The sequence below is a fragment of the Tigriopus californicus genome, chromosome 1 (genome assembly GCF_007210705.1).
Source record: "Tigriopus californicus strain San Diego chromosome 1, Tcal_SD_v2.1, whole genome shotgun sequence".
Classification (NCBI taxonomy): Eukaryota; Metazoa; Arthropoda; class Copepoda; order Harpacticoida; family Harpacticidae; genus Tigriopus; species Tigriopus californicus.
The window spans coordinates 13,091,649-13,114,881 of NC_081440.1; the positions used below are offsets into that span (position 1 = coordinate 13,091,649).

General features: G+C 44.8%; 1 protein-coding gene across 2 annotated transcripts; it reads left to right on the forward strand.

Moving 5' to 3' along the window:
* The first annotated feature begins 696 nt into the window (after positions 1-696).
* Positions 697-21,043, forward strand: LOC131883238 (uncharacterized). Of its 2 annotated transcripts, none has more exons than XM_059230668.1 (11): positions 697-1,289; positions 6,083-6,374; positions 9,854-10,203; positions 10,738-10,800; positions 12,276-12,598; positions 12,678-12,896; positions 15,010-15,297; positions 16,205-16,530; positions 17,582-18,214; positions 18,359-18,798; positions 20,317-21,043. In XM_059230668.1, exons 1-11 carry the CDS (start codon positions 1,278-1,280, stop codon positions 20,926-20,928), a joined length of 3,558 nt encoding a protein of 1,185 aa, XP_059086651.1. In that variant the 5' UTR covers positions 697-1,277; the 3' UTR covers positions 20,929-21,043. The 2 variants fall into 2 exon arrangements, with proteins under 2 accessions (XP_059086651.1, XP_059086659.1); XM_059230676.1 differs by having other exon boundaries at positions 697-1,034.
* The last annotated feature ends 2,190 nt before the right edge of the window (positions 21,044-23,233 follow it).

Here is a 23,233-nt window from a genome sequence, read left to right on the forward strand (position 1 = left end):
ATCCTTCATCAATGGCTCTCACACAGATCCAACACGTTTCCTCAAGAGGCATTGACTCTTTCGTTTTCGATAAAGAACCCGACTCTAATCGTGAAAGTTGAATTTAAGCATGAGACTGACATATTTGCTGCCGGGGGACCTCCAAAGCCCCGCGACGTCGAGAGTGTACCACCAAAAATCCCCCACCCACCCATACATACATAGGACCGTCAACCAACGGTGGTTTGGCCGTTCACTCCCCCATGCCGTCATGATAATCGTGGTTCGCGTCTTTTAAAGTTTTCTTAGCCCCGAATTGGATGATGTTCTTGCGCATGCGGATTCTCCTCGCCCGCTCGACGCACCCGTCCTCTCATCCAAGCAAAGCAAGCATACTACTCGTACAAACAGGAGATCCAATGGTTCTGGTTTCTCTCAGGCCATGCAGTACTCGAGTGTACAAGAAGACATTTTTGGGCATGTTTCTTTGGGTCAAGTTGAGTGACCAGATTAGAAATGAAATCCGTAGCTCCACTAAAGGAACGTGGGTCATGGAATTCCCACTTGATGGAAATGTTTCCAAATGCTTGTGACATGTGCAAAGTGAGGTGATAAGACTCAGCATTTAGTAAGGCCCCGGGTATTTTGGGGTGCATTCGTGGGCATTTTGCTGGTCACAGCCACCCAAAAACCATTGCCAGTGTACTGTATGCATTAGCCATGTGCCAATGAACGAAAGAGTGGAACGAGTCGAGCGAGAGGAGAAAAGAGACGGACGATGAGAGGAAGAACCAGAATGGTTTTCGATTTGCTTTGAGGATGGGAGAGTGCTATGTACAGCAGTTGTTCTTGAGTTTCCCACTTCGTTGGACCTGGAGTGAACATTGTCTCCATAGATTGTGCCAAGTGCCCAGTGGAGTTTGAAAGTGTGTGAGATATGTAGGCCAAAGGAAGTGATTTTTTTTTCATTGTGTCGGCTTGATCAGAGCTCCCTTATGGTATTGCATCCTGGCTTGACGATTCATTGTGCAGTGACACCTTGGGCATTTCCATAGGTAAGTTCATTCACATTGCCAAATCAGCTGTTGTAATTAGAGTCAGCTGACATATTGGCCAATAAGACATGCTTCATGCATATCGGTCGGGTCCAGACTCCAGAAGCGAATTGCGTGCTCCATCTGTCTCAAGATTCGATCTGGATTCAATGTACAATTTAACCACCAATACGTCCGTCTTTCAATAAGAGCACGCTCATAAAAATCCAATCAGAAAATACCTTCATCGTAGGCGCCGGAGAGATGCATCAAGAAGTAAGAAATTGGAATGGCATGATCAAAACAGTTTCCCTCACTCGATCTCTTTGGAAGGGCCCTCGCCAAGATTACTTTGCTGTACGTACATAACCGACTGAACGAAGGAGCCCACAGAACCCAGAGAGACGATCTGAACATAGAGCAAGCTAGAAGAAGAGGGATGAGAGGTCATTGCTTCTTCTCCTTCTCCTCCGAGAACTCAACTCCAAGGGGACGACGACGTCTTGTCTTCTCATCTCAGGAAATGAGAGGTCTCTATGGCTCGAGAAATCATGTTAGGGCATGAATTTCAGTCGAATCGCTCCTTCAGGGAATTTCCAGAGATATTTAAGAGCCTATGCTGAGGTTGCAAAATCCCCAAAGTTTACTCTATCACTGCTTTAACCTCCTAGAGTGCCAGGTCAAGAGGTCCCAATTCCCAAGGATCCCTCGCTCGTTCATGATCTTGAAAGTAATGCATAGGTAATGTCAAGTCTCTTTTATGTTCCGTTCTCGAAGAAAGGGTTGTGACACAATCCAGCCAAAAAGGGACAATTAATCAATGTAGTGGAGTCTTAAAATACGTTCTGAAAAACTACTTCATTTATTCCTGATAGACTTTAAAGGCTTAGTCACAAGTGTTGCTTTGGCATTTGGCTCGTACAATTTAGACTGAAAGGCTTCAATGCAAAGAATGTTAGGCAAAGTCATTGAAAAACCTAAGGAGGTGATCATTTGACCTTTAATGCACTCAAGTTGGGAATCGTTTTTATTTATGACGGTGGAAGTGGGAGATTTCGAAAGGGGCGTTTCCTGTCTTCTACTTCATAAGACACGATTCGCTTTTTTTCCCATTTTCAATCGAAGGAAGCGCAATCTTAACTGGATTCAAGACAAAAAGTGCAAAAGCTCCGCTTGCTTTTATTTCAAATTGTCAGTTTTACCATTCGACCAGATTTTTTCACTATTTCGATTGCAAACACTAAATAATAATTCATATGATGTTTTATGCCAATATGACTTCTCGTCATCGTGTAAAACTAAACTAATTTTGGTGCAACCAGTAATTGTCATCTCTTTCCTAGATGCACTAACCAATGTACTGAAACATATAAAATTCATTGAAACTAAAATTCTGCAAAGTCTTTCGCCTTTTTGGAAAAGTTTCTAGTCTCAAGCAATGAAATTGATCCGTTTTTTTTCGATCAGTTTAGAGAATGCTTGTTCGTCTGAAAGCGTTTCACTGGCGACATTTTCATCCACGATCAAGTTTTTTGACCCATGCGAAACTCTGTGGAAAAGGTAAACACTCTGATAGTGAAGAAATCGTGATGTGACGGTGCTAAAACTGGGGACAATATGATTCAAAGCCCCTCTACTCGAAGCGTTTTGTGGTTGACTCGAAAGAACCAGGAACTGCATGAGCACGGTTTTGTCACGACCAAGTGCAAAAGATACCTTGGAGAAGACTCTTTTTCTCTGGGTCCGCATTCCTTCCCAGAGTTCAAGCTCGGGCAAATAATAGTAGTCCTCGGAAAGCATCATTGTGATAGTCCGTTTGGCAAATGACTCCCACTTTTTTTTTCCTCTCCAACCACATTGGTTCTCGTTCTCACACACAAGGAGACCACTTGGACGACCACGATATGAGGGAAGAGAGCATATACAATGGCACCATTTGATGCCATAGAATCTAGATGATATTGCAATCCTCCGGCCTAATCCAGAGTAATGCTTCATTTCTGACGTTGGAACACATCTACTAGTACTTACGCGCCTACCGCTACTGTAGTAAGCGCAATTGAAACCCGTTGGACGGATGGATCTGCTCCTCCACAGTTGGCTCGTTATGAGAATTCTGTGCAAACCTTGTTCTTCCTGGTCACTTAGTCGGAAACCCATCAAAAAGTTCTTATCCATCCTTTTTCAAAACCATTCCCAAAAGGGCTCTTTCATCGAGTAGAGAGAGCGAAAAAGAAAGAGAGAAAGAGAGAAGGAGAGGAGAGAGAGAGAGGATTTTCTCTTTCAATGTGTCGGACGTCCATCGTCCATTTGACAGGGAATTCAGCCTTAGGACCCCCCAAAATGAAGAGGAACTTACTTTATGCCCTTAAAATGAGCAATTTCACGATTTCCTTTCTGTTCATCCGCTTTTAAAAACCTCGAAAGAATGGGGGGACCAAGCACTGGGAGCAGTTTGTCTCTTGAGGGGACATTTGATTTTGAAGCAAGAGATGATGATCCATGGTGAGAAATGGGAGTGTCTGACAGGCTCCTTCTCCATACCTTGACTCTGTCGGACCCTCGGACTTGAAACTCGAGCCAAAAGTACAAATCTGAATGAGAAACATTGCCGTTAAGAGTTTGAGTCAAACATGCTTGAGGTAGGATAGAGCCCCTCCTCGGGTCATCATTCACCAACGGTTGCCAGATTTCGCTTGAATCTTCCGGCTTATCTGAACAGAGAGAAAGAGACTTGCTCCAAAAGAAACGCGGCACTTGAAATCACTTTCAATCTTTCGAAATTCGTTAACGTTCTGGCACCTATTCACAAGCTCCTCTTGCCTTGCCGCTTAGCGTTAGCGAGGTAAATCGTTGGCCGAGATCTGACTCCATTCTCACTCTCTGCCTCTCCATAAATCAGGAAGAGCTCGAGTAAATCATACCCTAGGTCACACTTGCGCGGATTATTTCACTTTCCAGTCAGTCAGAATCATGGCCCGATGTACCTTCCTTCGGCAAGGACTGCCCGGATCCTGACAACCAGAAAACCCGATCAATCAATCAATCAAAATCGATGCAAGGCTTGAGACTATCAACTCAAGCACCAGCAGCCCATTTCCCACTCGCATTCATTTACCCACCCAATGACAGAGTCTCATTCATTGCTTGTGGGTGTAGCACGACCAAAATAATATCTAATTCTCTCCGATGCATTCCTTTGCAAGAGCATCTTCTTGCTTACTCGGTGATCGTTGAGACTATGATGATGATGATTTCTAGATAATGAACACCCGACCAGCGGAAGCTATTCCTCCGGCGATTTATCAGAGCCTGGTTTCCCTGCCATGCGTTAATAGATGACCATATGCAAATTTTGGCCTTCCCAGTCGGTGAAGCGGAAAAACCAACGACTTCAGTGCATAAAGAGAGACGGGAAGGGAGGAAAGGAGGGAAGAACACGGGCCCACCGCCTCTTTTATAGATATTTATGACATTGAGAAGCATGATGATGCAAATTTCTTGACTTCTTGTGATTATCAGAAACAGTGGGGAGTGATGATTCCATGCAAGGGATTGGGTTTCAAGAGCTCTCGCTGCCTTGCTCATTCCAAAACCACTTCTTGCGGCCTTAGGTGAAGATCTCGGGATGGTTCGATGAATTGCTTCGAAGACAGCCATGTTTTCTCATTATCGTCCGTCTGATCTCAGGCAAGAGATCACGATCGGCCAACACCGAATCCGGCCAAGAATGAGATTTTCATTTTTCCACAGAAAATGTCGTGATCAATTTTCAAAAGGGGAAGAAGAGAGATTTGGGAGTTTTGGACTGCTGTTGTTGGTTGATGCTGTTGTTGATGCTGAGGGAGAACTGGAAACTAAGACGGTATTAGTTCTATTTGACAGAGGAAAGTAAAAGATAGAGCTTCCAAGACCAATTTTGAAACGCCTTGAATTTGACTTTAAAGCCAGAGAAGTGAGCTTAAAGGGCGTGAACTTGAGAGTGAAATTCTGAGATTGGCAAGTGGCAGACAGGTCTTGGCATTCCTGAAACAGACACCTGAAAGATATTGGACGGATGAGATGATTGGAGACTTGAGCTCTAAGTGTGTCTGTAACTTTCTACTCACAGTACCACCCAATCATGAATGGTGCCCAAAGCCCTGCTGGATGTTGGACATTTCAAGCCGAATAAAGGCTTACAATTGAGATAAAGCGCAATCTTATCTAGTAGCTCGCTCGCTCGCTCGCTCGCTAACTCCACTTTGAGCCAACTGTCGTGACTCAGACTTGTCCAATGCCCTAGACTTAAATCACTCTTTTGGAGAAGAATGGACTCTGCCATTCCAACCATTCTGACCATTCCATGTAAAGCTTTGAACTCTTTTTGCACCTTCCCCCGGAAAACCGCAGAGAAGAACAGAAAACGTATCGCTAATAACATCTGCAGGATCCAAATTTCGTGGCAAGATGGATGTAGAGTAGGCAAAAAAACCTGCCAATGATTCATTCTCTTTCCTCTTTCGTCCCTTTCGGCCCATCCCATGGACAAATGAAGTTGTTTGCCCGATTTTCTCTTCACAGTCAAATTCAACCAACTCTGCAGTACATGTCTTTAAGAGTGGTAATTCTGCTCCAATTCATTCTTCCTCTGCAACGAAGAGACCAGACTCCAGATGGAGGAAAGACGTCATTTTTCCTGGCTTTATCTTGATGAAAGGATTGGAAGCTCTCAGGATGTGAAGTTCTTTGGCCAGGTTTCCATCGTGAAATGGAGCCAGATTTCAAGAATTTGTTTACCTTGGCGGTGTATGTACTCCTCATACGGGTTTGATTGAGATCAGGATGTGAGTGTTTGACGAACACGTTTGACAACTGTGTTCCAATGATGGAGAAGTTTTCGTGGGCGAGACAGAATGAGATATCATCGAACTAAACTGATTAAAGGTCTGCGCTTGAAAGAAAATGAATACTGACACTTCACCACTCAAGTTCAATAATTATCCCAACACACCTCTTTGGCAATTATTTCACCGCCGATTTTATCGAATTTGAGCAATGAATGAAAATGTTAATTTTAATATTTTCAGAATGACCCTTTAGCGGCCTTTGAAATTCACATCATGCCGCCAAACAGTGGGAACTCGCCATCCTCCGAGGATGCACCTCTGGCCTCTTCAGCCTCTTCCAGTGGTCAAAGCACAACCAGTTCGGATTTGAACAAGAGCTATTCCCCCTTACCCGAGACTGTGTCTGGGACACCTCCAGCCTTACCTCCACGCCCACCAAATCTGCCTATTCCACGGGAAAGAACCACACCCATTCAGCGACACATTGCCAACAGCTACACTCGAGATGCTCAACTGAGTCGACAATCAAATTGTAAGTCAATGATGCTTTTCGTGTGTCTGGCCCGACTTTCTGGTCATAAAATGGGGGATTTTCAAGTCTTTGTGTAACTTGATGTCTTCATGGGTAGTTTTTCAGCCTCATGTTAAGCACAATAGGCTTCAAGAATGACTTCAAAATTAGGAATGAGCATGAACCGCCACTCGACCAATAGATTTCCTCTCCCACTGAGAAGTCTATTTTTACTACGTCTTCTCTGAGAGATCATGGGCCCATTTACAGGGGGAGAAAACCAAGATGAGTGTCTCAATCTCAGTTCTCCGGAACATCCTGCGCTGTTTTTAGGAGAAAAGTTAAGAGAGGGTGAGCCTGCCTTGCTAACTTACTGTCCATGGGGCATTCAAAGTGAAACACATCTCCAACTTCGCGTTCCTACAAGGGATACTCTCAAGACCCTGGTTGAGCATTCCCAAATCCAGAAGAGCATCAGACTGAAATTGAGTTGGCATGTCATGGTCAAAAAGACCAATGGCCCTTCGTCAAGAGCCAATCTGAGAGTGGAGAAATGTAAAAGTATCCGGCAGCTCCGCGGATGGTATGCATGGGTAGGAATTTATTCTGGACATTCTCTCGCTGTTTCTGAATTCCTTTCATGCTTTTTTGTTCACGAGTTTCACTCCATCCACAGCTTGGCGGATAGCTTGGCATACCTGGGTCGAGGTTTGGATTCGTGAGTGCGGAATTCTGAATTGGGACCTGGCAGTGAACCCAAACGTGCATTAGCACTTTAGTCGACTGCACATTGGAATAAAATCGATCTTAATAATTCATCCAGGGTTCCACGTCGAGATGCTTTTTACATGCATTAGACTTGCTTACATTGGTTGGCTATTGTGGTGCTCACGATGTTCTCTTTTTTGGCTATGCCCCAAATACACGCATCGGGACCATGGCAAGAAGTTTCGAAGCAAAATATGTTTGGTGAGGTCCAGTCTTCGCTCATTGTACTATTCTCCAGGAAATGTATTCCTTCGCTTCACATCGAATTAACATCACATACCACTGGAGTGTAGGTCTTCTAATCCAGGCCGATTCGAGAGTTCCCGTCCGTGGGAGTTTAAGCTATTAGGAATCTGGTCAAGTTTCAAACCGAGATGCTCCTATGACCTTTTCATCAGGAAAAGGGCCCAATCAGAGATCGTACTTGTGAGATGGAGATGAAATCCGATATTTTAATTGCAATGCTCTCGAAACACAAGGGAAGAGGATGAGGACGTAAAGTTTTGATTTGGGAGGGCCCCTCTTTTTGGACGGGGGATGATGAAACTTCTTCTCCTTCTTCTCTTTTGAAAGTGGTCCGCCAGCATCTGAATTACATGCTCGGACGAGCCGAAGACAAAGAGCTACCAACTTCATAATACTAATTAAAGCTCTCATATTCCATGAAATTAATTGCCTGATACTCTCGGAGATATGAACCTTTGGAGGTTGGTTTTTAATTTGGTTAATGAGCTGAAAATGAGAACCACGGAGGGAATGAACTAAACAGCAATGGGGCCCCACAAAACCTGCAAGCCTGCAAATCCCTCTACCCATTACTTTCAAGAACAAGTTTTAAGTCCGGAGCGTGACCACCTGCAGACCTTGGAAAGGCCATTAAGGGAAGGTTCTTTGATTCTAATCCCTCGTAGTACGACTACTTAGTAGTGACCCTTCCTCGTCTTGAGACATGGGTTTGCTCCGGATTAACCTTTGCCAAGAGTGCAAAACTTCCTTTCTCGGATTCCCCCTTTTTTGGCCGGATATTCCTTCCTCTTGGAAACTGAATTCAAGGCGACCCGTCCAGTTCAGTTCCAAGTGGAAAAGGCACGGCTAGCATGAGCAGCAGCAGCAGGGCATCAATCACACAAATGTCGGAAAAATCCTTGAGCTTTTCATCACCGTTTTTGCCAACTCCGTGTCGACGAGAATCTGCGCTCGAGCACGTTCCATCTAGATCATCTTGGGGAATGGGCTGTGAACTTCTTTTTCTTGTCCCTATTCATCTCCACCACGACAAATATCAAGTTCAGGCTCGTACCTGACACTTGAAGGGGAAAAAGTTCGCCCGACCACCTCTCTTTTGTTCTCGAGCGATAAGTTCGGCATTTTATTTGGCCATAATTCAGTGAGGAGTGTAAAAAAGAGTAACACCCACTCTAATTTCCGGAGCTCAACGGGGCTGAGGCTTCAATTCAATGTGTTCACTTCATGTGTTACGGGTCTTTGCCAAAGATTTCTCCCTGTTTCATTCTTTCGTTTGACAGGGGTCATAAACTTGTTAGAAGTCATTTCCATTCATCTTTTGGCTAGTCCGATATACAACCACTGGCACCACTCACTAGTCAGTAACTCCTTCATACGAGCGAGCATGTTATACTCATATACTCACTCACAGAAAGATGGTGATCAAGTAAGTCACACTGGAAGAACCCTTTCACTTTTATGATCATGATCTTTGGACTCGGAAGGTTCGATAGAGCGAGAACCGGTTTGAACTCTTGAGAGACGACTCGCCTTCGCTTGTTCAGACGAAAATTATACCTCGTTTTCCATCGGGGTTCTGGAAGGAGATGAGATGGCCTCTTTGGCCAACATAATAAACGCCTTGAATTCCAAATTTGGAGCTCGAATGTCATATGTTGATTCGCCTTGAGGCTGCAACTCAAGCAGCGCAGCTTGGTAGTGCCTACTTGTAGATGAAGAACGAGATTAATTGGATCACGAACTCCTTTCAAGTCGACAAAGAGGGAGGGAAAGAAGGAGAGAGGGTGTGTGAATCTATGGAATTTCAGGGCTGGGCTCGGGATTCTTTTTCACCTCGCATGGCCAGTTTTAATGCATGAAATTGCAATGATTATGCAGATTGAATTTTCACATTTTTCGCCCAGTGCCATGTGTGAAGAGCTATGGTTCAAGGTTAGGACGACCTGCTCTGGTTATCTGTCATAACAAGACTTGCGGGTTATGAAGAGTTAGGAGCAACATAGATCTCATCAGTGAGAGCAGCAGACCACGAGGTTTAGCCTTCATATGATCTTTTGATAGAGCTGGAGAGACAATCTGGTTCCATTAAGGGGTCTCTAGTTCTCTTTTCAAAGGCCGTTTGGGTGTCATAAAGCACATTAGATGTGTTTAGGCGCATCATTTCCTGCGATGCACATATCATCCGTCTTATTAGCTTGGCGTAGGGAAGATGGCAATGCCAGCGGGTCATATTTGAGGGTAGCAGACAGTACGTTAAAACCCCCTCATAATCTTACACTTTATATTGAGGGCTTGTGAACAACTATGCCCGTTCTTGCCGTCTCATTGAGAGCGGTGGCCATTAATGTATTTCATCCAGCATTCACTCGAAGATAGATCTTTATCAGAATCTTACCATAGTGTTCCACATAATTTATTCACTACCCAAGTAGGGGTAGTAATGCTCTACTAAAGCCTAATCCATTGTTCTCGTACTCTTGTTCCAGCCTCGATATCTTCGCTTCAAAGGCCGCCCTCATCCAGTCCTAACCTCCCAACGCCTCATCATCACCACCACCATCATCCTCATTCTTCGCCAGCTCCTCCTGGTCCTGAACCACTCAACTGTTCCAATCAAAACCATGGTGTAGTATCCTCGGTCAGAATGAATGGAGGCCAACCACCGAGGTCACTTTGCCACAATATGGGCAAGAAGTACGTGCTCATGTGTGGCCTTTGCGGGGGCCTGTGCTTGGCCTTGGGCATCATGTACATTGTGATCTTCTTCCTTCTGGATCGTTACACCACGTCGCTTCATTACTTCCAAACCATGCCCACGTGGGTGCCATCGATCCCGGTACGGACATTCGACTTTGTTTCCAACAGACACTCGATAGATCTTGGCCTTTGGCCACGTAAATTCCCATACTTGAGCCTTGGTCATTTTTAAAACGTATAGTAGAGACTGTGCCTTTGTCTCTTTTTGCTTCGGGTGTTCCTCTGACAAGTAGGGATTATGGTCCCATTTCGGCCTTTGATGTCGAAGGCTGTTGCCACGATGGATGAGTTGTCTTGGGAGAGCAGAAAAAAAGTAATTGGACCAGATCTACGTAGTCGGAGAGGGCTTCTTGCCATTAATAGTTTGCCAAGCACTGATGTAGCCCACTTTTTTCATGGGTAGTTCCATTAAAAGGGAACAAAAGAGGAGGCTCCAGCAACTTTCCATTCACCATGGAACGGCACGTTGTGTCATCAACGTGCTGGAAAGTCATTCAGGCTTGAAAAGCAAATTGTTCCACTTTCTCGGAGAGACGATATTGAAGGCCACAACCTCATCGTGTTCCCCCTAAATGACGCCAAAGGAATTAAATAGTTTGCGCTTCAATTTCAGCTGATTGTCACCGGGACCCTCATTTCTTCATTCGCTCGCAGAGGAAACCGGAACAACTATTTGGTACGTCTTGCTCCCCCTCCACCAAAAATATCCACCCATAGCCCATATATTATTGTACTGATTTCTTTTCCAATACTCTGGATGTTCATCCCCGACCCATTTTCAAGGATTTCCCTCGCTTTGGACTGAATAAATCCATGGATAAGTAGACGGAGGGCAAATAAATGATGCCCATTTGCGCTTTCAGGGGCTGCTTTTTTTGCCTACTTCCATTGAGAGAGAGGGGAAAATAAGAAGGGTGAATGGACTAAGAAGCAACCGAATCGTTTTTGAATGGCTCCACAAAGAAGTTGTATTCTGTTTGGTAATGCTCAAGTAATCAGATTCCTGAGCTGCTTATGCCGTTCGTTACTGGTTGGAATCTCTTAATTTGGGGCGGGAAATTCGCATTTTAAAGGGCCAATAAGACGGTGGAAATAAATCTTGGAAATGAGACTCAGTGTAGGTAGGTAGATAGGTAGGTAGGTGGGTAGGTGGGGCACTTTAGCCTTGGGTTCGAGAAAAGATGGAGGAGGAGGAGTTGGCTTAATCTCCGGGGAAATTAGGCCTCCCTCAACTTGGCAAGTGGAAGACATATCATGCAAATTAAGCACACCGCCATGTCTACCTTGAATTAAAGTATGTGTAGTTAATGGAATGGGGCTTCACGTACGCCCCTTCTCTGTGCAAGACTGTCGTAAAAGATCACACGCTGCAAATGAATGGGCCCAAATTGAATTGTACAGTTTATGCATGAAGTGGAGCCGAATGCACTTCCATACTGTCGGATCCATTCCAATCCGAGCAACGTTTCCAGCCGATTTCAGTGCCTGATAAGCTTGTTGGACAACTGGCACGCGCACAAATATGTCCGTTGCATCGGATAAGGGCATGAGTGTCGAGTCCCAAGAACTTAGATAAACACTGCTACGACCATGGTTGGTTAGAACGTGCAGCACTGTATCTCTGACATGTGTTGATATTGCCAAGCTAATGCAAAGTTGGAAGCAAATTGCAATCGAAACGAAAGAGAGACTTCCAAGCTTATCCATTCATCCTTGCCTATTGTGCTACTAGGTGTATCGTTAGGTTGTCAATGCATGCAAATGTTTATGACTGACATTGCACCAGTTTCGGCTCTGAGGACTGGCCCGTAAACTATTTTCAATGGGTTATGGCTAAATATGGCAATGTGCCATTTCCCCAAGCTATCTTTTCGGACCGGCTCACACTGCAATGAGGATTGCCCTTAATAGCCTTTTCGTTTTTTGGGGTTCTCATTCAGTTTTGCCTTTCGCATTCTCAGTGCGTGAGTAAAACATCCAGCCAAGAGGCATCAATCTAAATGCGGTCAGTGACACAAAAAAGGGTCGTACGTAATTGAGTACACAACACATGTGTCAATGTCATTGGACCTCCCCCCCCCCCAAGGAACCACGATGCAAGCGTTCTGAGCTATTTGTACTCCAATGCATGAATCTTTTGCTCTATTTTAGGTCAAAATCTGCGGCCTACTTTGCCTCATTTGTGCCGTGTTATGTGTCATTATCACGGTGACCACGACCGTAATCCACATGAATCGACTCCAAACCCTTCGGGAGTGTGTCTACCAATCCGTGACCAAAACGTGCACCTGCTTCGCCGGAATTTTGGACCCGTTATCTCGGGATCCCGGAATGCATTATGTGTTTGGCGGCACCCAGAACTGCGACGTCATCCATGGCATTTTATACTCTTGTCTTCGAGCCTTGTTCGGGATCTCGGTGATCGGGATTTTGGTCTGCATTTTCTCGTGTATGTTGGTATATCAAATATCAAGGTAAGGTGAAAAAAAAGGGACCAGTCCATGAAACGGAAGTAACCATCGGGTCTTTTTTCCCTATTCCCTGACTCTTTAGTCATGAGAAGAAGAAGGAATACTGGGCCCAATTGGAACACCGATGCCGTTTCCTCCATTCCCATTCACAACATCTACATCAAATGCGAGGAACTGGAGCTGGAGCAAACGCTGGATCCAGATTTCCTCCTCATGCCACTCTGGTTCCCAATTCAATATCGGGGAATATGATCCACACTCCCAACTCCATGTGTGAATGCTGCAGTCCACACGAGGATGAGTGAGTATCTCTGTCTCTTTTTTCCATGTTCCATCTCTTCGCGTTTTCTTTCTAATATGGAGGACAATCATCCAAAGGCTTTACCAGACGAGACGGTCACGCCTCCCTGGTTTTGCTTGATTCTCGGGTTCCTTAGAGCTAGTAGCTAGCAAGTGGATTGGTTGGCAGTGTGTGTTGTTGGGTATTGTTTTAGGGTGTCTCACGGACAACGTTCCTCTCTAGCTTGTCCTGATATGGAGTTGGAACAAAACTTTTGGGTCCGTTTTTCCGAAAAGAACTTGTCATACATCTCTGGGAGAAGCAATCTACCCTAGGGCTAAACTGAAGTGGCTCTGACGAGTTATTCGACCATAAGTCCTCCATTTCCTGCGCTCAAATCCTTTGGATCAAACACCAATTTTTTCCACATCCCTGCCTTTTCCTTAGGACCTCAATCTACCCTGTTCTGTTCCTTCAGAGGGACTCTTTGCAAAAGTAGTTGGAGAAGGTAGCTTGGCAACCATTTGGCGTGCCATTAGGAAATTCCTTTCGCTCATAATTTTGAAACTTTGACAGCCCAAATTGGAATAAGCTCCCTTGAATATCCACTGCCTCTTGGCTAGGCCATAATAACTGGCGTGCTCCATTTAATATCTCGAATAATGCAAGGGGCCACTTGGCCGTGAGTACCTCAACGAACAAAGCTTCCCAGAATGGTTAGATGCTATAAGCCCTTCTGACCATGCTTACAAGTGTATTCACAAGACAATGGTTGTTCGTGTGGGTGCGTAAGTATGTGCGTGCGTGCGTGGACGTCAGTAATGAAGTCACGGGAAATGGAAACCCAGAAAAGCTGGACAACTGCCAGAATGATTCTATTTCGGAAGGTTGATGGCTCGGAAAGAAATGGCCGACATGTACAGAGATGGATGTGGTCGAACCGGGCCCCCAATGCAGATATCGACGCTATACTCGGTTCAGACCCCCATTGCAAGTACGAACATATAACCGTCGTACAAAGGCTCATATGCTTGCTCATATAACTGTCGTCTTTCTCTCGTTCAAGTTGAATCCACTGCGTCATTTGCATATTCCATGAGCAGCGAATGAACAAGAAGATAGAGGGAAGAAATGACTTCTTCCACCAGACTCTCGAACCACGACCAACTCGAGAACATTTGATCTCGAGTGAAATTTGAAGGAAATTGAGATTGGGTCCTCCTACTCTCCTCGTATGTTGCTTTCGGGATCAAGTTGAGCGAGCTTCGCAACACTCATCTGTTTTAATCATCACAAAAACAGTAGGAAGAAAACAAGTTATTCCCTTAATATTAATTCCTATCGAAGGTCCGCCCAGGAGAAACGCAGGAATCGAGTAAAGAAATGAGGGTAGTTTGGAGCGGAAGTTTGAGTGGGTAATAGAAGAACAACGCTCGGCAGATCATTTTCTTGTGGAAAAACTTGGAACAAACTTTCTCCCCGGGTCTCTTTCTTAACCCAACAAGAATAGTTTTTGTAGTTCACTCATGCCCGCAGCCCAAAGCGAAGCAAGTACGACTTAATTCAAGACGACCGTGGCCTTTTCTGCTCCCTAAAGTTTCTGCTGGCCTTGTCGCCGTTGATGGTGGTAGTGGTATTGCTATTGTGTTCTCGAGAGAAGAGAAAATTTATGGGCTAGAATTTCCCCCTTTGGCTTTTATCTTAAGGAGAAGGGTTTTGATTACATGGCAATACTTCCCCTAGACTTTATCCACCTTGGGAAGGCTATTTCTCGCCCATTACCACAAGTCTCAACTTGTGGCGTATGAGTAAAGATCACATAATCCCGCTATATGAAAGATACAACTTGAAAGGCGATGGGGGTACGTGTCTTGAACGGAGTGGGTTATAAATACTACATGTTTTAGCTTCTGACTCTCAATTTATGACTAGGTGTATGTTAACGTTTAGGGATTGCACGAATAATAAAGGCCTTACTTATGCACATTATTTCGAGCCCTTCCCAATTAGTTGATGGAGGTAACAAATCGCTTAGGAAAAAGCATTGTCCACGATATCAAGTTGGACCACGCACAGTACATATATCGTTCTCTTATGGTAATGAGATTACGTCTTCTTTTTCCCTATCCTCTAGGAACCTTTGGACCACTCAATCATCCAGGGGTGCCAATCTCTATTCACCCAATCCAGTGCTCGCCCCACCTCAAAGCCACATTCAAGGCAATAGCGGCGAGCCATCCTCCAACTCAGGCCCACAAACAACCACTTCCAACGTGGTCCAGAGTCAGTCTTTCTCTTCATTACGCTCATTCCGGAATTGGTTGCCGTCTTTTGGCAGGGCTGCCAATCCCGTTTCGTCCTCATCCAACAGGGTTCCCGGCAACTCCGGTCCAACTCAGACCAATGAGGATCCCAATAATGGGTGAGTGAATCTCTCCATTAATTTTCATCTTTCTCCCTTTAAATCCCTCTACGAACGAAATTCGAGAGCTTGGGCTCTTTTGACTCGGTAAGAAGACTTCATTAGACAGTGTCAAGTCTTGGTTGGTAAGTGGATTAACTCCTGATTAAGGATTAAGGCCGATCAGGTCGGGTATATTCTGCGACACTCGGGGAAACATTCCCGGCAAATATTTGTGCTGACTGTATAGGAGAAGGAGTGGTGGAAACAAGGGGAATCTGAGGACCAATCTGCGCGAAGAAACAACGCCAAGAAGTCGGTCGCCATGAGAGAAGTGTCAATATGTGACCCAGAAAAAGGCAATCCCTTTCCTTTCGTCCTCTCTCTCTGTATGAGCGTATACAGTAGTATGTAGCGACTAGCTTCTGCAGCTTCCCCCACCCATTTTGCTGTTCGTGTTCGTTCAAGCTCTGTCAACAACACATTTGGGCGGATTGGGATTAGGATGGAGGGGTGATAATCCAACAGCCTTTTGTAGATGTTCCGCAGTCCCCGGCTGTGGTGTGGAATGCTGATCGAGAAGAACGGAGGAGGCCCTCATAAGTCTCTAACTTTCGGCCAAACTTCCGTCATTTGGTGCCAGTGAGATCAAGCCGACTTCTTGTAGTAGTACATAGAGTACTTATGATAACTTCAAGAAGTATGTCATTGGCCCAAAATGGAGGCAGTTCTCTTCGTCTGTCCTGGATCCAGTTGTGCCATCAAGTCTGGTTCCAACGACAATTTCTCACCTCTTTGACCCAAGAGGACCGACGGCAGGGGATGGACATCATGATTCCGAGCGGGCTTTGTAGTCCATTTCTCAAATTGCCTTGTACAATCCCATTACGGCACCCATTCATCTCCTGTTCTTTTGGTACTTTCTCAGAAATCCTGGCCAGGGAAGCAATCACCCTTGGAGGCGATCCATCCAAATGCCGGCGGAAGCTACTTATGGATTTCATCAGCGGGTCTATCCAGCCTCGTGTCATTATCTTTCGTCGCTCCTTAATCCTACTCATGGGCTGACCCTTCCACAATATGTTTGGGATCCGCCTCCACCCTATTCCAACCCCAATCCTCATGAAGATCAATGCACGAGTGGAGGAGCCGCTCCTAGTGTTCCAAATCCCAATGGGACAGGCCAATCTGCGAATCAAATCTCAACTGAGCCCAGGAGCGCCAATCTGACATCCAACCATAATGGCCAAGGAGGTGAGTTGTCTCAGGTTCTGTTAATAACACCATGGACCCGTCTCTCCTTGGAATTGTGTGCAAGATGCGTCAAAACTGCAAAGGTCCTCCCTCCCTTTTTTTCGCAATGGAACCGTTCCATTTTCTATTGTGAGTCACACCAGGTATTCCTTGTCCCTCTTTGAAAACCGGGTAAAAGAGGGGGGATTCTTTTGATAAAAACCTTACGTGCCTCTTCTACCCCTTGATCCCATAAGAGGGAAGAAATCCCCATCAGAAAGAAGGTTTAGGTTTAGTGTTAAGAGAATGGAAAACGGTTCGTCTCCGGTATCACCATAAAATCCAAATATGGGATTCCAGCCAATGGTTATTTGGCTCTCGAGTCCTAAAGCCAAGCAAACCTGCGAGAGCAGCTGACAACCTACAGAGGGCCATTATCGTAAAATCACGCTGCGATCACCAAAAAGCAAGGCGCGGAACCATTGGAGATCATGGCGTAGTCTTCATCAAATTTCCAATATATTGCTTCGAGCTCTCTCATTGTGCATTATGGCATTAGAGGACAATTTACTTGATGCCGATCCAAGCGGATGTGCTGAAAACTTTTTGTTCGAGGAAAGCCATTCTTGTAGCAGGGACCCTATTAATATGCACAGGATGGCAATCTAAAGTTGGCAAGGAAACAATTTCGCCACGCCAACGAGCCTCTTAACTTGGACCAAAAGAGAGGTTCAGGATAAAGTATGGTGACTTGAAATGCTCGACAATAGTCTCGGGAACCATTGACAGTCCAAAGAGAGGCAGGAATTTTCGATGCATAAATTTGAAGGGCTCTTTCCGGTGAGCGGACCACCATCAAAGCACCTTGGACCCATTTTCTAGGATCAGTTCTGAATACAGTTTTCATGAATATTCTTGACAAGATTTCCAATTTCATATTCAAGTAGGCTTCCATGGATCATCCCATGGAGATTTAAGGGAAGCCGTTCATTTTGGAAGGATATCTTCATTTGAGGCGGCTTGTCAATGCCAAACATATTGTATATTACAACCATTCAATTTTGTCTTTCAGGACTCACAGGGACCAACCCATGCCCTAATATTGGACAGAGCAACCTTTTACAAGATCATCATCAACAAGCTCAAGGCTCAATGAGCATAATGCCCACTACGACTTCAACCGCCAGTAGTCCCTCTTCGTCCACTCCGCGGACTTCCAAGTCTGGATTGCTTCCGTCTCTTCCAGCTCCGCCTCAAAACACGGATGGGATCACAGAGGACCTCACTATTCACAGTGGAATGCATCTCTATGAGAAGGCCGGCAATGGAACGTACAGCCTGCCCAGTCGCCGGATCAAGAAACGGAAGCCAGCTGCCAGTGATTTCACAAAATCAGTGACCGATTTGGCAACCCCTTCCAGTTTGAATGAAGAGGAGGTTCTGGTGCAGGAAGTGAGGCAAAAACTGAATGCCTTGCTTCTCTACAAATATCAACATTCCAAGACCACCAAGGACCTGGCCGAGGTCAGGCAAGCACTTCAGAGCCTTCAAACGGGAGGAAATCGAAATATTTACGGGAAAATTCCGTTCTCAGAGGCTCGGAAACATAGCTTTCCCAACCTTGGCATGTCCAGTTTAGTGCGAAACAAAGGAGTTGCTCATCCAGTCGGAAGTACAAGCAGGAACAGAAACTCAACGTCTTCGGGTAAGATATGGAAAAAGGGAACGCTTGTACAAACACCATTCACTACGCTGTTCAATTCGTGCTCATGCCAGTATCTAGAGCAAGATTTGCTTTGCATTATATTTCCATTTGGAATAGACCTTCAAAACACGGTTTCTTTTGCAGGTACAAGCTCGGTGGAGAACAAGTATGAGACCATCGAGAAAAGCCTGAGTCCGTACAAAATAAGTAACAATGCCCTGAATAACAATCCTGAGCCGACCCATCATTCGCCATCAGTGGCGCCTCATCCTCCTAATGTGAACATTTCGATCCGAAAGCAACTCCAATTGAATCATAATGGTTCGGCATGTCAAAGTCCTCCTATGGAGTCTCCGTCAAAGCTGACTCTTCAGAAACTTCTCCAATTGGCAGCCTCCTCTCCAGCCTCCTCGGGATCTCCACTCCCCAGGGATCTAGCGCTATATCAGCGGGAGGGTGAATTGGGGGGCTTCGGAGGCCGCTTCTCTGCTTTGTCATCGCCCGCATCTTCGTCTTCTCATTACGCTCAGATATCGCCTTTGAGGGGAATTGGTATGCCAAGGATGACGCCGACTTACTTCCAGGTACTTTCTTTTCATCCCTCCTTTTCCCCTTTGACAGGTCTTCTAATCTTTGTCTTGACTTGGAAATTTAGAATTACCCTGCATAGAGATGGTTTTGGGGACCGCTGGAGTAGAGAAATCAAAATTCAGAGGGAAAGAAAGATGATGAAACATGTACCAAGATCCTGTGCCTGAACATTCACGTAGATAAGATGGGAAGTTGTTGCTCCCCTCTTTCAGAACACCCCCTTCATCTCGATTTTGAGACCCATTTTTGTATCTGAGATGATGGAAAATAGGTCGGTCATTGGTCGAATGGTTAATGAGAATTGGGGAGCTCAAGCTTAGGAATGGGGGGTGGGGGGGTGGGGAGATTGTCGTTATGAGGATCCTCAAAAGAGGGGAGGAATCCCAGTTGACAAAATGTTGCACCCTGTCTCCCTTACTTTCCAAAGGTTTTTTGGCGGTTACTTACTTTTTCTAGGCATTCTAAAGAAGTACAATTTAGGTCACATCCTATTTCAGGTCCACAAAAAGACCCCACTGTCAAATAAAAATATAATTAATGGGCACACACGTGGTTCCGTTGAAAGGCATGATTCATCCCAAACTTTGTAAGTGGGACATTTTCTTGGAACGTTATGATCCTCTTTGTAATCATGGGGGCTTAGCATTTCTCCAAATATTTCCCCAACTCCAACCAACAGAACAGAATGTGAGGAAGGAAGGGAGGGGAACAGTGGTCCAATGAGACGAGGGTGTCTAGGGCAATTTCATACAAGACACGATAAATTGGTATTAAGGGACTCTGAGTATCTCTCCTTTTGTCGGTTTGCAATGGCCTCAACACTTGCGCCTAACTTGGGATCCCCTCCCCGTGGGCCACACAATCCATGATGGAATTCGGAGACAGGGGTGGTGAGTCATTCTTAAATTGCAAGATTGGGGAATGGAGGGACGAACCACTCAAGGAGTTTTTCGGACCACTACATACATCGGTTTAGAACTTTCACCCTTCTCCGTGGCAATAATATTTGCAGAGTAAATAGTGCATTCTGGGTAAATTCATGCTATCAGCACACGCCGCAAACGCCTATAAACCAAGTGTTTGATTCTGGGAGAGGTTAAGATTGGTGAGTGAATCCATTCCTTTCATATTGAAAACCACCCTTGACGGTCTGCTATGTAGGAAGGGCTTTGGCAGCTGCGTAAGTGGTAATGATGGGGGGATTCCTAGCTCAGAAGTAATGCCCTCAACTTCTTTTATGGCCCTCTGGTATTAGTTCTCGTAGTTGGGAACGAAAAACTCTGGAAACGGATCAAGTTTGCTCGCTCGACCAAGCCAGAGAGGAAGGGAAAATGCGGATCAAGGAGTCAGTGGGGATAACAAAAACTTTCAAGATCATTAGGGCAACATCTGAGAAAACCTATTTGTCAAAGCCAACATGCAAGAATAACACCTCCACATTTCTCTATCGAAACTATTCTTACCGTAGCACAGATTGTAAAATCATTTCTTGTCTTCTCTTTCTTCTCTAGGAGCTACATCGTCAGGATGTCTTGCACAACCTTCAAAACCGAAATCAAAGCCCTTTGGCCATGAAGGCCACCAACACTCATTTGGTTACTGCCTCCTCGGAGTCTCGACTGGCCACGAATGACTTAGCCCAAGGGAACTCTCACCCTGGACAGAATTTGTTGAAGCAGGTTTCGCAGAGTGCAATCCAACTGAACAACCAGAACTTGCTCAAACTCCAGGAAATCAAATGGTGCTTCCAACCTCAAAATAGGTACGACCTCAACGACAACATATCGAAATCCGACCCGAAGATCGCTCAGAAGGTGGACTTGCAAACGGCTGTCTCCCGCCATCCTTTAAGAGTCGTCCACCAACCAAGTGGTTTCACCAGGGTGGCCAGATCTGTACCTAACTCAGCCAATCACACGCCAGTGAAGCAAGTCATGCCTGATTGTGTTTACTTGAGACCAGAGCAAAATATCCCTGAGATCTTTGCTTCCACCAACTTTAAGCCAATTGGTGGCGGAGGGGATGAGAGGTCAAGATTGTCTGACTCTAAGAATAAACGAATCCCGAATACGAGGATATCTCGGGACGACATTGTGGTCACCATGCGAAGTGCCCAAGTCTAACAACCATTCTGCAATCCTCGCTTTCAATTCATTCCTTCTTACACGTGTTATTCATTTTGGTTGTTGATATTTAGAGGCCAATTATAATAAATCGAAAATATATGACATCATTTGTAATGGGGAAGTTTTATTAGAAATTCCCTATTTGCGCATGTGGTTAATTTCTCTAAATGGTGGAAATGGAAATGGAGATGGCAGCCATGAACTAATTTCTGACATGATCAATTTTTTCGGTCCCATTTGAGTGGATTTAGATAATTGGTCCAATGTTTTTAGGTCTAGATGAATGTAGGAGTGTCGAGGCTGAGCGATGTTACCAAAATACAGAATGACAATGCTACCAGAAGTGAAACTGTCAAGACTGTAAAGGTAGGGCAAAAAAACATATTTTGAAGGGTGCCATAACATATCGTTTAAGCGAATATGATGGGGATCTAAGTATGTTATTCGTTCAGATAGGGGAAAACCTTCAAGGAAACGGAAGGGAAAAGTCTCATTTCATGCTGTCATCCATTCTAGTTCCGTTCATGTTTTGGTGTTCATGATTCATTTAATCCATGTGACAGATCTCAAGTTGGAAGTTGAAATTTGGTGCCCAAATGATTGTAGCATATTTGATATGTGGCTGAGCAATGGACTTGAATAAAGATCATACCGGGATGGTGATTATACTCGTATATCTGGACTAGAATGTAACTAGTATCCTCATGTTTCAAATGCCATCCGTTTTTACTTTTCTCTCGGGTTGAACTAAAGCTCTGATGTAGGTCTAACACCTTTACAATGCTTGGGGGGACTAAAATCCAACAATTCCTGTGGCAAAGCGCTGCCCGTTTTTATATAATATGACACATTTACTTTTTCAGGAACTGTTTTGTCATGATCAGACTAACTAGTTTTCAGGTTTATTCGAGCACAACTTCTTTTTCGTTAACATGTGATTCTTCAGTTCTGGGTAAGCAAAAGTTCATTTTCACCACTGAAAAGAAAACGAAGAGGGGTTGTGATTTTTTAGTTCAGCAGAATCAGTAACTACGGAACAGTGCTACGCCAGCCGATTGAAAACAGCGCCTCTACAATTGGAAACCATGCCCTAAAAGTCTTTCAGCGGTCAGCCATTTGTTCTAAAACTGGTCTGCCTGGCTTGCTCTCAAAGCACTTTCTTAGCCTTGTTTACTGTTTGTTTTCATTTTGGCATTTTGGCTTGATAGTGACGATGGTGTCATGGTGCATGAGCGTATTTTTTCGTGTTCCTCTTTGCTAACGTTGAAGTTTATAGTGAAGAGGATCCTTTTTAGGTCGGACTTGGACAAGTTTGTGCTCAAAATTTTCGGTCAAAACCTATTCTCAAGGCAGGCCAGATCCGCCAACTCCAAGTCGTTGGTGGAACTGATATATTATGTTAATATGGAGCGAAATAACAATAGTGAATTTTCCATCTAGTACTGCTGGGGATTACATTAAGTACAAGCACGTTGAGACAGCTTCAACCCTGTAATGTCAATCATAAGACGAAAGAATGTACAGATATGCAGATTTGGAGGGAATGTTTAATTGGTTGATTGAATGACATTATTTAAGGAATAATATTTCAAGAACCAATAACAGTAACTAAGCAAGTGGTGTATTTAAATTTAAAGCAATTAATGTATCTACCTATAGCGCATATATTCTTGAGCATATATATTTCTTAGGTTCTGGCTAAGCAAAAGCTTGTTTTCGCCTGAAACTGGGCAAGGGATTAAGAAGCTGTAGAGAGAGATGGGCAGATATAATGGAAGAGGATACAATCGATATCAAATTATGGGCCTTCAAGCGAAGCCATTGGTAAGTTTGCAGGATTCAGAGTTACATTTTTGTTCCATTTGCGTTTTTAATTCTTTTTTGATTCTGCTTGGGGTTCACCGCCTAGCACCTGCCCCTGCTCTCACTTCAGTTCAGAATTACACCTCCATCTCAGAGCCCTTATTACTCATATCCCCTGCCTGCTGTCCGCCCGAGGCTGCTAAAGCAGCCATCAGGGTCCAAGATTACACAACCAAGGTAGTTTGATTTGCTGACTCGGGGCTGCGCGGTCGTTCCTACCTGCCTCCCACACAGATATCAATGGCAGCCTAGCCCCAAACACGCGCCTCTTCAAGACTGGCGATGGCTCACCATGCACAGCTCATGATATGAAAAAAGTGAAGGTGGACCTTGGGCAGTTGGATGTTTTCACCCATATGTTCTTTGCGGCTGACGTTGACGAGCATAGTTTGGGATTTGATTTCCTTTATCCATCTCGGCTTTTGATTGATTGCCACAT